The 14147-nt window shown below is 44.6% G+C and overlaps 3 protein-coding genes across 4 annotated transcripts; 1 reads left to right on the top strand and 2 right to left on the bottom strand.

Moving 5' to 3' along the window:
- Window positions 1–690: 690 nt before the first annotated feature.
- Window positions 691–1537, top strand: LOC6554790. The gene is made up of 4 exons (XM_001981951.1): window positions 691–858; window positions 911–1149; window positions 1206–1316; window positions 1390–1537. The coding sequence occupies exons 1-4, from the start codon at window positions 691–693 to the stop codon at window positions 1535–1537; spliced, it is 666 nt and encodes a 221-aa protein (XP_001981987.1).
- Window positions 1538–7153: 5616 nt separating this feature from the next.
- LOC6554789 lies at window positions 7154–8889 on the bottom strand. The gene is given in 7 exon segments (XM_001981950.3): window positions 7154–7300; window positions 7359–7659; window positions 7736–7785; window positions 8042–8158; window positions 8232–8407; window positions 8478–8751; window positions 8843–8889. Coding segments are annotated over 6 exon segments (1035 nt in total). The 5' UTR covers window positions 8748–8751; window positions 8843–8889; the 3' UTR covers window positions 7154–7179.
- A 1004-nt stretch (window positions 8890–9893) lies between these two features.
- LOC6554788 lies at window positions 9894–14123 on the bottom strand. 2 transcript variants are annotated; one of them, XM_015153795.2, is made up of 4 exons: window positions 13785–14123; window positions 13403–13614; window positions 10153–10263; window positions 9894–10093 (listed from the first exon to the last, which is right to left on the bottom strand). In XM_015153795.2, the coding sequence occupies exons 1-4, from the start codon at window positions 14088–14090 to the stop codon at window positions 9916–9918; spliced, it is 807 nt and encodes a 268-aa protein (XP_015009281.1). In that variant the 5' UTR covers window positions 14091–14123; the 3' UTR covers window positions 9894–9915. The 2 variants fall into 2 exon arrangements, with proteins under 2 accessions (XP_015009281.1, XP_001981985.2); XM_001981949.3 differs by lacking the exon at window positions 13403–13614 and adding an exon at window positions 10386–10597.
- Window positions 14124–14147: the final 24 nt, after the last annotated feature.

Raw genomic sequence — 14147 nt, 5'->3', positions numbered from 1 at the left:
TTCATCTTTAAAACTACTAACGAGTTCAATTGGCAGGACACTGAACCGCCAGAAACACCGCTTGAAGGAAGGATCCTCCGTTGGAAGCGCCATCGAAGTGGCAGACAAAAAGCCCTGGGCTTTCAATAAATCCAGGTGCCAGCAGAGGATGCTCCCTGCAGGGACAGAGGCTACATATCCGATGGTAGGCTCCGCCAAAGGCGATTGAGTCCCATTCAGAATGCCATTCCGGTCACGGAAAAGTGGAGCTGGGTGGAGGGCAGATGGTTTAAGGAGGCATTGCGGATCGAAGCCACGTAAGTGTTCCAGATAGTTGCAGTGGCCACAGCTTCAGTTGCGGTTTCGGTGCTCAGTATTGATTCCATCCAATCTTTTGGAATATAATAACATAAATGGACGATTATGTTCGGGTTTAAATATTCATTTGAAATGTGGTCTTTGAAAGTTTTGTGGTTTTAAAATTTGGTTGCATCTCGCTTCAGATGCAATTTAATTGGACATTTTACAATTCAGTTTATTTATTCAACCCCAATTTGTTTCTTGAAAGATAACCCACACCTTTTTCCTCAGTGCATAATGGTAGTTTTCTGTTAACTTTGCGATTTCTCCGTTTGTCAATTTCTTTGGCAAACTAAGAGCTGAGTTTCCCAATGCTGCCACAAGTTGCACCGGCTGCAAAATTAGTTGACCATGCACTCCAGTGGCAAACAGTTCCAGCCGAATCCTTACTCCGTCCTGCTCCTGTTCGTCCTTGCTGCGAGTGTTGCAGGAGATGGGATTGATGGAAAAGCTAGCTCCGGTTTGAGCCTCAGTCGCTCCAAACGCTTGGCCATTTTCAATGGCCAGGGCACAAACAAGGTTGACCATCGATCCAAGTTTGTCATTCGGGCTCCTAATTGTTCTCCCCCAGATTGTCGCTGGCTTGGCGTTTCCCATTAAACAGGCGGATACGGTGCAGTCGGTTTGGGGATTCGTCAACTACCAGGCGCAATACGTGCCATCGCCTGTCCCAATTTACTGGTGGAGCTTCTGGAACACCTCGACATTTGTGTCCACCGCCAGGGAGTGGCGGAAAAGCATCCAGAGCAGGGTTTTCCAGGACGACAGTCGTGTTTGGCTGTACGATGTCGTGGAGACGGGCTTGGAACGGTGGGTATATGATGGCTCATCTGTCATCGCCTTTTACTGGCTTATTCCTATTACAGGTTCGGAGATCGGAATGCAGGTGCCTGTCTGCTCAAAAGTATCTGTGAGATATCCCAACGACCCTTTATGCACAACAGCATTTACGGCGAGATACTCAATGCTGTGCTGGTGTATGTATAGTTTTCAGTACCTTTAAAGAGCTCATGGAAAATGTAGCAATTGTTATCTTCCACCATTTAACAGTCCATCCCTGGATAATGTGCCCGAAAAGTATCTGCAAGCCCGGAATGCCGGAAAAGCTGGTGCCAATTGCCGGAAAACGTACAGTGGCTGCAGCAAGGAGCTCTGGAATAAACTCATGCAAATGGCAAGGATAACAATTCAAGTGTAATAAAAAATAGTTCAGTTGAAAATCTCTTGGCTCATCTATGTATTTAATATTGTTTTAGAGATTTTTCGGTTCATAAACCAGTTCATTTTCTACGCTTTCGGCTGCACCCAAAAAGTAAAGCAACATCAATTTAAATTAGTTTCTCGAATTCGTGCTGTGCGCTCCTTTGCATTTGTCTTTTCGATTCGAGCTGCTGGTATTTTTATTGTCTCGCTTTTTTATTTCTGTGGCTGGTGCTCGTGTGAGATTTTTACTAATTTCCAACCAAGTTGAACTGTAAACAATGTCAGCAGAGAAACCAAATGAAAACAAATGCAGCTAGCAAAACACCGAGCGCAAGGACGACGGGCAGCCGAGGTACAGGGGCTCCTCGCACTAACGAACAGCAGTCGTCGCAGCAGTGGCAAAAATTTTGCAGCATGCAAAACATTTGTCAAATGTAAATTAGCAAAGAAGTGCGGAGGAAAGTGCGGGGAGGGAAAGGTTCTGCTGCTTCTGCGGTTTTTCCCCTTCCAGTGGCGCCGCTTGAGGGGCGCGGATAAGGGGGTGTGGCAGGATGTGGGCGGCTTAGGGGGCGGCGTTGAACGGGTGTTTGCCTGGTACAAATCGCATAAAATCACACTTAATGCCCGCAGGCAACATGCAGCATGTAAAAAGTGCAGCGAGGCGTGAATGTCGCTGGCACACAAACTTTTCCATGTGTGCGGTACACACACCTACACGAACACACACGAGAAAATTAATTAAAACACTACATTTCAATACAGTATCATTGGTGAGTGCTGAGTGCTTTAAAATATTTAATAAAATTCAATATATGTGGACAATGTTTTTAATCATTTGTGGGCACGCTCATTGGAATTCAGCGATTCATTTAGCTAATGAAACTCACAATAATTTACGCATGGTATTTATTATTTTTTGCCGTGCACACACGCACACTCACATGCTCAGGCGGTGGTGCAATGTTGCAGCTGAACGCAAATGCGGAAGCATTAACATGGTCACACCCTCCTGCCCCTCGGGCTCGTCCTCCTGTTTGCGTCTATTGTTCGCAATTATCATGGAAAGCAAAAGGCAATGCTTAATTTTTGTTATCCGAAACTTTTACTTTGCCCCGCTGCACTGGCACACCCCTCTGCTAGCCAAAAACCAAAAAAAAAAATTATGATAAAAATATGCAAAAGTACAAGTCAAACTTTAATAAGCGCCATTTCTGATCTCCGTGTCGTCCTCGTTTGGTTTTTGGTTGGCTTCTGGTCCACACGGCGTATGAGCAATTTGCATTTGTTTGCGCCACGTCCTTTTGGATCCTTTGGGGGACCAAACAAAGTTCTAGGCGATGCTCTCAAGTGAATTTTATCGCACCCAGATAGCAAACAAAACAAGTTTGCATTTGTATGCGAGGTAGAGCCTTAAGCAAAGTCAAGTTATAATTAAATTTTGGAAATGCAAAGGCACAGACGACATCTGAAAAAGTGCCACCAAGAATTCCGAGTGCTTGAATTGAATTAAAAAAAATTCTGCTATTTAACAAATGATGCTAGAACTGTAGAAAGTTCTTAGATAAGTACAGAATTATGTACTTCAAGAAAATTCTGTTCTAAATCATGATCTATGGTTTAGCAGCTCTCGTTTCAAGTCACTGACTCTGAAATTATTTCACACCTGGGTGTGAAGTCCAATGAACTTCTGGAACCAGAATCTTAACGGGAAGAGATTTTTCGTTAAGAGTTTGTTACAATTTCCGTAGAAAATATGGGACAGTTGGCTAATATAATTAGCACCTTGGCTTAATCACTCAAAAGAAATTAGCAAAATGTGCGCTATACCTTTTATTTATATTTTCGAGCTGTCTGACTATGGTTGTATACAGCTGTTGGATTCAGCATTTTAATTATGTCAAATTTACTCAGATTTACGCTGCTGTTCTGGCTGACATTTCAGCAGCAGCTCTTTCTCTGTAATTTCCGCTGCTGTTTCTGTTGTTAGCTGGTAAATGTCAGCAGCCAATTAGGAGGAGTGAGCCAACGGATGTGCCACTGCGTCTTCGTCATCGCGAGTCAGTCAATGTCACTCTCTCGTTGTCCACCGGCGCAGTTGGCCCACTCAAAGTCCCAAACTCCCCAGCCTTCCCAGCCATCTGGGGTAATCGGGGGATTTTGGATGCCAATGCCACTCCAGCGCCTGTCTTGGCCTTGTCATCATTTGCATAAGAAATTTATCTCAATGAGTAGCTAATTGGGAAATTGTGACATGCCCGCTCTGCCCCATCGGCAGCCCCCGTGCTCCTGCCCAGAATCTCTGCCCCAGTTCCCCTAAGTCAACAAAAGGGCTGCGCAAATCCGTGGCACGTTAGTTTTATTGCACTAATCCTTGAACTAATTTGGGGAGGCGGCAGCGAGAGTGATTCGCTGATGCTGAGAGTCTTGGGATTTTAAAATTAAGTCTGGTCTAGGCATATTGGTTTTTATAATGCCAGCCATAGGAATAGAGATAGAAGTACCTTAGGATAGAAGTGCAAGCTTCAAATAAATCAATTGATTGGTTGGGGGATTAAGTCATAAATCACTTGTAGTATTTGGTAAAATGAAAAAACTATCGGAAACTTTAGTAAGTAACTGCTGTGGATGCTATTCGCCTGGACGGAATTGTGCAAAGCGCGGCAATCAGCGTTTGACTAACTAATTGCGTATAAGCCATGCGCTCTGCCGTATCATAGACGGTTTAATTTAGACACACACACACGCACACGCGATCCTGGCCACAAACTGAATTGGCTAACTGAGCTCATTAGCAGCCGCTGTCAGGGTCCATATGCCCCATCTGGAATCCCCCCATCCGCCGCTTAAGATAGGTATGCAGATAGATAGAAAGCCAGCAGGGTGTGCGGCCTATCGCCCCAACCAACCAATTACATGTTCGATAATGTGAGGCAAACCAAATGAAATTAATTGCACATTTTAATTGACAACGCATCAAATCAATTTGCATGCCAGTCAAGCCCCACCTCTGTGCGATTAATGAATGAATGAGTGTGGCAGATGAGTGTGCAGATGAATGCAACTGCACCCAGGCTGCCCTTTTCCACCCAGTCAGCCCTTTTCGCATGCATAATGAGCCAGTTCAGCACACCAGATGCGCATTTCGCAGGTCCTTGACGGCCAATAAATTACCCGAGCTGTGCGCTAATCTCGTCTATAATGTTTGGGCCAAAATCACACAGATACTGCTCGTCTACCATTGTATCGGATGGGGGCCAAATAGCTTACCACACCTGTCGGCTCATATAAATTTTGGATGTCGAAGAGCCTTTTAGCTGTAAATTGCCTATTTTCCTAAGTAATTAAAATGGCTTTCGTGCTGACAATTAAAATATTTATTTGCTCGTAGTAGCAAGAGAGTTTTTATTATTATTTGCAATTTGGGCAACAGCTAAATGCTTTTATATTTTCAACAATTTATTGACTTTTATTTATTTGGCGTCAAGTGCCTTGCATTGTAAAAAGTACACAAATTGTATCAAAATAAATAAATATATAATTGGCAGACCGAGTAAGATAACTAAATAAATTTGCAAAGTGCCAGCTATCAGATTTAATTCGGAGCAATTAAAAATTGTTATTTTATTATATTGGAGAGGCTTCACACATTGCATTTTGAATACAAATAAACTGTCATTTTATTTACAATTTTAGCAGTCAATAATGTTTTAAGTCTTAATACATTTATGGTGATTTCATTTGCTCACTAATCATTGACTATTCTACATCTACGAGTTTAATTTGTTTATGTCACTAGTAGGTCCTATCACCTGCCATTTCCAGGGTATTTGAAATATAATTGTAATGGCGAAAACACACTTCACCCAAACTCACAAACTTACAAGGAAAACGAGAAAAATCCAAATAAGAAATTTAAACTTCAACCAACAGCAGACAAATTCCGCTGTCAGCAAAGTAGCAAGTAAAAACTTAAGTTTTTAGTGTAAATAAAAAATTCCAAGTGATTGTAAACTACATTCCTTAAATATATTTCTATAATATTTTTCTATAATTATTTAAATATTCAATAGTTTGAGAACTGTGAATAGAGTTATAGATAATATAGATATAGATATAAGCTATATAGTTTCCTAGGCCAATTTTAAAGAAATCAAGTGAAGGTAAAGTGCAATGGGGGGTTAGGTGATTGGAGGCTGGATGCCTGTGGATCGAGTAAGGTCACTTGCAGTGCACAGGGTGAGTGTAGTTGACCTCTTAATGCGGAAATTCAACGCACGGCAAGATAATTAATAGTTGATTAAGGCTGGGGCAGCAACTCGCTGCTGCGTGTGCATTTAACTACGTGTATTTTTTCACTTTCTCTTAAGTAGGACAAAGTTGTGGCCCAATAAACTCTTAAAGTTTTGCGGTCAATGTCCCAGTGGAGGGACTCCTCCAGCTCCGAATCGCGTATCCTTGTGGCGAAGTTCTGAATGGAGAGCTCCCGCAACTGCAATTTAATGCCCTTGTACGCGTGCATGTAATTTATGTTTTTCAACTTAATTAAAGTTAATTCTTAATGCCGCTGCGGTGGGCGACAGGTTTTCCTTGGCATGGCAAGGGGCGTGGCACGTGCATCAAAGGCTGCCGCAAACATTTTAACACCACTCGGCATTTTCGTGCTGGTGACATTAAACAGCTGGAGCACTTTTGTCATGCAACGAGGTCAACAATGGGCAGCGAGTCCTTGCTCCGCCCGGTATCCTTTTTTTGTTTTTTTTTAGTGCAGCCTTTGCCCAACTGCTCATTTTCAGCTGTTTAATAAAAATGCCAATTAAATGCATGTCGCTGATTGCCACACGCAGGATCAGCGGCTGCCGGAAAAACAGAAACACTCATCCAAAACCTGCAAATGGCACACAAGTTAATTATAAATTGCAAATGGCAACAACACCGAATTAATATCATCAGCAGCCACAAGCACTTATAGAAATTTCCACACAAAAATCTGTAAAATCTTCAAAATTGCGTAGCTTTAATACCCAACTTTTTATTCATTGAGCATTAATGCGAAGGAAATATTTATGGGAAATAACCATCACTTAACAATAATCACTTTCAATAAATAGTACTTGAATATATTTAGTTTCCCTTTTGTATGTAAATTTACCCCATCAAAGGGTATTAAACATAACTTAAATGAAGATAAATAGGCTTGTGCTGAAATAAAGTTTTTAGTTTGTATTAAAACAGGCTGAATTAACAATTGTATGAAGGTTTATTGTGCCATGGTACGAACTTTAATGTTTAATCACCCCAGGCTTCAATCTCTTTGAAGTGCTTTTATTACTTTCAGTATTATTATTTTAGGCAATCAGTCCGTCAGTTTTGTGTGTATATTTATTTGTTTTGATGTGCAATTCAATCTGTGTCTTGTTTATTTTATGTAGCTCAAAAAAAGCAAACCCGTTCACTTCACTGCTGCTATTTGCCAGTGATGATTTCCTGTGCGGAAAACTCCTTTTATAGAAGGTTCGTCGAAGTCGCATTTAGTTTATTTAGCTTAACATTAATTGAAACAAACTTATTTTTTACATTATCTATAGATACCTATTCACATTTATTTCCCAATCTGTTCTCTTTTCCAAGTGCTTAGTGCTAAACATCATCCGTGTACGGGGATATGCTGTCGAAACTCAAAGGACAATGGCTGTGCATGATTTGCTCGCAGTTCTCCTCCCGCAGATGCGGCATATGCCGCTTGTCGTGCTCATCCAGGCTGCAATTAAGTAAAGTGTGTGGTTGGGCGTATTAATCCACGACTGGCGGGCACTCACGTAAATACGTATTTCAAGAGCTTAAACAAAAATCCCTGACCATGATCCCCGGCCAGGACGGTGCAGTAGGCCTTCAGGACACAGGCTCGTCCATCCAGGCCACTGCGATCGATCAGCTCGTGGAGCAACTCGTAGGTGTCCCTGCGAAAGGGCCTGTTCTCCCTTTTGACCAACACCGGGGTATTGGCCCGAAAGCCATAGCCATGGGCCCACACAAGCGGCGACTTGATCACATTGTTCTTGACATTTACGCGGAACTTTAAAGGGGGTTTAATATTAAATATAAGCAACTTTTACGGACCTGAAAAACTTTTAAAGGAGCTCTAACTGGAAAAATAAACATATTCTCTAATTTTCAGTTAGGGCTCGTTGTTTACCCACAAATATACGAGTTGTCTCTATGATATCCAAATATCGCTTGGCCCGACTGTGAATGGCAGTGGAATTCTGATCTTGGCCAGCCACCAGGGTCAAAATGGAGAGAACTAGGCCCAACCGAACCGTGACCATTGTAACCAATGTAGGAACTCAACTAACAGCAGAGCATGGAATGAACAGCTTATGGATGTTCCTAGCTCAAATTAAAACAGGTTTCCTTGTGTTCATACCTTATGAGCATAATGCTAATTAAAGACAAAGCTGTGTCCACCCCACCTGGAAACTGGAGCATATGATCCACTTACCGGAATATCAATTTGAGCATTTTGAAGAGCATTCCGCTCTTTTGCTTGGGATTATCCACGTCGTTAATGGCAGTGCAGAACGACTTCAGCATGCAAGCGCGACCATCGAAGCCATGTCTATAAGGGAAAATGTAATAGATGACACGATATAGTAGTATATTGAGAGTGGGAAACTTCAGAGGGCACTCACCCATCCAGAGCGGTCTCCAGTTTCGAGAAGAGGTCCCGCTTGAACAGGCGAAAGAAGACGGCATTATCCTTCTTCTGCTCCTCGATGGAGGGAAAGGGATAATTGGCACGGAAGCCATAGCCGTAGGCATACAGAGTGTTGATTGTCCACAGATTGTTCTTGCCGTTGGTACGCCACTGCAAAGCATCGAAGGAGCCAATTAAAACAGGACACCACACACCCACCATAGATGCACCCTGTACGCACCGACATACGTGATCCCTTGCTGAATTGAAGATACCGCTTGCCCCGACTCAGAATCCTGGTGGAATTGCCGGATGCGGAATCGAAGTACGAGCTGGGAATATGGCTAGTCGATAGACTGTCCATTGGGCTCTGGAACTGTTTGGGCAGTGTGCTGAGCCCGTCCGCATTGTCAACGGGTTGGGGCTGAGTGACGGGAGGATTGGACGCTGGGATGGGCACCACCAGGACCAATTGCAGCGTCAGCAGTGCCACCGCTGACAGGTGAGTCATGTTGCTGAATTTCCAAGTGTACACTAATTAATACTTTCAACTGCTGCGGATTATTTCAATTCTTGACGTTTTTCCGGCTTAATTGCCTCGCTCACATTGTTCCTCGTGGATGGCTCTTGTGTCCAGTTCCAGTTCCCCCGGGCAACTGATATAAGCTTGGATATATTTAATCTGGCTGACATAAATACGAGAGCCAAAAAGAGAAGCAAGCAAACAAACAAAGAATTTGTTCTTGCTGGCGTTGCTTATTTATTTATTGCTCTGTGTGGTTCGGTGACATCTCGTGTCTTGGTCATTCTATCCATTCTATCCATTCTGTCCCGTCTGTCCATTCCATCCTGCTCCGGAATTCTAGTTTCTAGTTCTGGACATGACGTTTACTTGTTAACACTTTTCTCTCCATCTTTCACTGAGCCACTGCTTGTTGACGTTCCCAATTTCCCCGTTTACCATTATAAATGAGGTCAGTGGAGCATGCGGATGAGGTGCTAACACCTGGAAATGGTTCCTTACGGGGGCTTATGAGCTCCAGATTACCGTGAATTAGTAATATTAAAGTGGTTTATATAACTATATAAGTTTTAAGGTTACGGCAGTCGTTATAGTTTAATAAAAAGTTAAATTGCATTTAAATTGGCTATTCTTCTGATCCATTTGTCTATTTACTATTTTTACAGATTTTATGACGCTCTAAATGTATTACAGCCCATATTTATCGATGCCCAAATGTTGGCCAGTAGTCGTAAATGTGTCAGCCAGTCACCTCATTTTCACTCATTGCCCAAGACAATGCCAACTTTCCTTTTGATTGATTTAAGTTTTCGCAACAGCAGCAAGGAAACTTTGGCCAATGTATTTTTATTTGGCTTCAATTGAGGTTCGTTTGCCACTGGCAGCATGATAATGATGGGCCAGAAGGTGTCAGGAGACCAGCTTCCACATCAGTCAGCCGGAGTCTGCCCACAGACACCATCAATTCCATTTGTTTGCGGAGGAGGGATGGCGGTTGGCAACTTGCAGCTGGCCAGAAGATACATGAAGTGTCATTTTTAACCTGGCTCAACAAGTGCCCTTTCCGACTGCCCTTCGCACTTCCCCTCTCCAACCCTCTCCAAGTTGACATTTAAAAGGAATTTAATGCGAAACACTTTTAGGAATCGGATATTTATTAGGCGTAATAATTTTTCGGCGGTGTGGTGTATTTCCCAAAGGCCAGCTCCAGCAAGGAGAAGTGGCAGTTGTACTGGGTGCAGTCGTCGGAATGGGCATTCCGATATGCCTGATCGTAGTGCACTATGTCCGCATTCTCGTGCAGTTCCCGGGTGAAAATCCTCTGCTTTGGCAAGCTGCGCATATAGGAGGATATTAGAAATCCAGTGCTATTATTAAGTGGTTCGGAACTTACCTGAATATGGTACGCAGCATCTCGCCCACCATGCTCATCTTGGTGCGCTGGAAGTACTGGCGACTTTCGCAGAGGGTTCTTAGGATGCAGTCACGTCCATTGTAGCCCATGCTAAATGCATTTTAGCGTAGTAAAATAACGAAAAACAGTTGCATTTTATCATGTGCCAGGAAATACAATGGATATAGTTAGAAGTAAAGCATATAGACCAGAAAATTCAGAAAACCCCTTACTTATCCACCACCGACTCGATCTGCCGGTAGATGGCGCTCCTCGACCTTCTACGCAGAACTGCTGGAGCCACAGGATGCGTGGCAAATCCGTGCAGATGCTGTAGTACCCACGTGGTATTCGGCAGGTCATAAGCCACTCCCCAATTCAGGCCGAAACTGTTGTAGCCATAGTACGGATTGCCAATGATGCCAACGGTGAAGCAGACGGCCACCTGATCAAGGAGACGGTGACAACAACGGGCTGACTGCTGGAGGGGATTGGTCGGGATGACACATACGGAAAACGAGGAGCCCTCGGGAAAGCTGAGATAGCGCTTCGGACGACTGAGCACTCGCTGCCACCGGCGATGCAACAGATGCGAGGATGTAACCAGAGACTCCGGCGAGGAGTCGGATGTGGATGTGGTGGAGTCGTCCGCACGTTCCATCATAGTCATCAATGTTGGCGGTGACCATAAATCACGGCTGACATTACCCGGGAAAAACGAGGCAGTTGGGTCGAGTAACGAGGGCCCCGCATTTGTCGTTGCAATTAAATCGTAAATCAAAAACTTTGCAACAATTAAACGATAATTAAACAATGCGGAGTGCGCGTAAATCATGGCGGAAAAGAGGAGCAACGTGGCACGTGCCACTCTAGCAGGCGACTGAAAACTGAAAACTGCAAACTGCAAGCTGCCGAGGCAACTCACTTCGGGCCAAGACAATGCATCGGCTGGGCCAAAGGAAACTGGCCCAAGTGCAAATGTGTCAATTGTCCGTTAACGTTTAGAATGCTCTTCAGACACTTGCAGCAGTCACGTTTACAATAAACATGGCACCGGCCCAAAAGGTCGATGGGCAAACGAAGGAGGGCCGCCGAGGAGGGCGGCAAGCATTCAACTTAATTGAATTGCCTCTGCCGACACTTGCAACTGCACCTCCACCTGCATTCCCAGCTGCATCCACAGCACCTGTCGATGCCAGGCGAAAGGTCGGGCTGCCTGGGTGGGCAAAGTCAAAGATGCGATGACAGAGATCGATGGGCTGGACGGCAATGGCGTCCATATTTGCCAGCTCTGCTGCACGGCGAAAGTGCAGTGCAATATTAGTTCACGCCTCAAGTGATTGGGTGACTGAAAAGGCCTTGCCGTGTTGGTTTAAACTGGCAAGAGAGTTCTAGTCATCGAGTCTGGCTAACAGGCAAAATTATGCCATTGAGCGGAAGAAATTATAAACAGAAATAAAATAGTCATTAGCGTTGATGATATGGACTGGCACATAATGAACCGTTTAAAGGAGTTTTCCAGCAAATAGTATATTTTCCAAGGGACTTTATGCTCGGGAGTGGGCATAACTTTTCAGCCACCCTTCACGCCAAATCCCCGCCTGAAACAGTGGCGGCTGTCAACTTGAATGCTGCGGCCTGGGCGACAGGCGAGCAAACAAACAAACAACTTCATTAACCCCATAGGGCATACATCGCATACACAAGGACTCCCACTGCCACTGCCACTGGCAGTGGCACTGCCACATGCGAGTGTAGATGTATACTATATGTGGGGATATATATCCGGACATATCGGATAGAGGCAATTGAGGCCAGGGAAGGCGCTTAGCTGACCCATTAGAGGGAGAGGCGGTCGTAAACCAGAGGAGCCAATGCCAAAAGTCAGGGGCGAAATTGCCGGGCATCAATTGTGGGACGCTAAGCAAAACAGACAATCGAAAAGCGAAACCAATCGAGGGAAAACAATCATGAAACACAAGACGAGCGAACACCCAACACACATTCAAGATACAAGTCACCGAATTCCCGACACGTGAAGCTGAGGTCAAAGCCAGGGGAAAATCCTGCGGAGGATGTCAAAAGGAAAAGCCAGCCGGTCGAAGGACAAATATGGTAACTTTTTGACGACCACTTGAAGCTTAGGCGCTCCCAGGAATTGAGGCAGAAACTCAAGTCGTATCGAAAAGGGGATCAGGTCCTTGATTACCATGACAACGCCCATCACCGAATGTATCTCAATGTGCGGATGTGTGTGTGTGTGCTTGGGTGTGGGTGTGGGTGTGCGGATCGTTGATAAGACATTTTACAGATTGCAGATAGTTTAACGGCCACCCGCCACATAACTCTGCCCCAATTACGGCCTAATTTGCTATGCATTTTTCGCATTTGCCTCAAGTTAAAGTTGCCGGAACCGCAGAGTGCGACTCCGACTCAGACTCACGGTCCTCTACGGATATTAAACTATTTCCGAAGCATACAAAAAGCCAATTTAAATGCTAATATAAAATACCAACATTTTATTATTATGCCATGAGCACGCATCGCAGAGTAGGGCGGTAATATGGGCGTTGTGGGCTGGTGGGAGTGGTGGGAGTGGTGGGCGTGGCCTGGTAGGGACAACGACCACTTTGGGTGCGAAGTTTCCTTGGTCGCAGTGTGCGTGATAAGCCAAGTGGTTTGGCTGATTTTGGCAGGGTGTCCTGCCACTTGGGCCATGCAAAGGATCTACATATGTGTGGGTGGATACATCTGCGGGCCGTACAGTGCGTTTCGCAAATAAAAAGCCCCAAGAGTCATTAATCAGAGCGAATTTATGCGAGTAATTCAAGACTGCGAATGAGATGATTTACGTTTCCTAATTGTGCTAATAAATCATTAATATTGATAGGATACATGTGAATTATAGTACAGTTCCTTCAATTCAAAACTACTTCTATTAACTGAAAAAGGCAGTATTCTTTAAATACATGAACTATTTGCTCAAGCTAATTTTGCAGTTGCGAAGTGAACTTTAATGTGCTCCCCAAATTGTTTTGTTTGACACACCCAATGATGAGTTTATACACTTCGGTGAGGCCAATTCAGAAAGTACAATAGATTTTAAATATTCTTTGTCTGCACGGGGCCTTTCAAGTAGTTAGAGCCGAAGAAATCTCAGCTTTGCCTCTATTTTCACTCCCAAAAGGACCTGTGGTGGTCGAGTGCCTTTGACCCATGAATACCGATCCATGAATACCTGCCCACTCACCTGTCTATCATTGTCTCCAGGCGGCCATAGAGCTCACGTCGATGTCTGCGCTTGATTTGCGCCTGGGCCGACTTCTTTGTGGTCCACCCGTGGGCATTCTGCAGCACCCAGGTGACATTGGGCAGGTCGTAGGCAACGCCCCAATTGATGCCCAAACTGAGGTACAGCAGGTTGGGGTTGCCAATAACACCGGTGGTCAGACAGACAGCTCCCTGGAACACGGCCACAAAATGTTTTATTCAAGTAAGTCAGAGTTGCATGCAAGTAGATCCCAACTATGCATAAACGTTTTTCCTTAAATTCGTGCTAAATTCTATTTTAAAGAATTATTTTTTGCCGTGCATACTGTTTCTGTCCCATTGTTCGGGGTTCGTTGACTCACCGATGCTGATGAACCCTGGGGAAAGGCCACAAAGCGCTTGCCTCTCGAGAGTTTCCGCTGCGACGATGAGGCCGCATGTGGTGTCAGTGGGTCCTGGTCCAAGTCCCGGTCCGGGTCCCGGTCCCGGTCGAAGTCCTGTTTCCCCTGCGCGACGACGCCGAGTCCTGGCGGCGGAGTCAGCGTGACATTGTTGACTTTGCCGGCTTCGTGACTTGTCGCCGGCGGAGCAAATTCATCCGGCAAACTGCTCTGGCATTCGCCCAAAAGCCATGCCGTGAACAAGAGCGTCAGCCAAGTCGCAGACATTATTCCAACTGAATCAATAATTCGGGTCTTTGATATCCGTCCATATTGCGTCTGGCT

This window comes from Drosophila erecta, unplaced genomic scaffold, assembly GCF_003286155.1.
Source record: "Drosophila erecta strain 14021-0224.00,06,07 unplaced genomic scaffold, DereRS2 tig00000000-arrow-pilon, whole genome shotgun sequence".
Classification (NCBI taxonomy): domain Eukaryota; kingdom Metazoa; phylum Arthropoda; class Insecta; order Diptera; family Drosophilidae; genus Drosophila; species Drosophila erecta.
Note: the sequence above shows the minus strand (reverse complement) of the source record. Positions and strands in the feature narration are given on the sequence as shown.

Bases quoted from the DNA above. Each gene is read 5' to 3' on its own strand.
- LOC6554790 (XM_001981951.1), top strand. From the start codon at position 691: ATGCACTCCAGTGGCAAACAGTTCCAGCCGAATCCTTACTCCGTCCTG. The intron at 859-910 runs GTTGACCATCGA...GTTCTCCCCCAG, and splicing joins ATGGCCAGGGCACAAACAAG to ATTGTCGCTGGCTTGGCGTT. The intron at 1,150-1,205 runs GTGGGTATATGA...TTCCTATTACAG, and splicing joins GTGGAGACGGGCTTGGAACG to GTTCGGAGATCGGAATGCAG.
- LOC6554788 (XM_015153795.2), bottom strand. From the start codon at position 14,090: ATGTCTGCGACTTGGCTGACGCTCTTGTTCACGGCATGGCTTTTGGGC. The intron at 13,615-13,784 runs GTGAGTCAACGA...GCCGTGTTCCAG, and splicing joins CCCAGGGTTCATCAGCATCG to GGAGCTGTCTGTCTGACCAC. The intron at 10,094-10,152 runs GTAAGTTCCGAA...CTATATGCGCAG, and splicing joins ATGCTGCGTACCATATTCAG to CTTGCCAAAGCAGAGGATTT.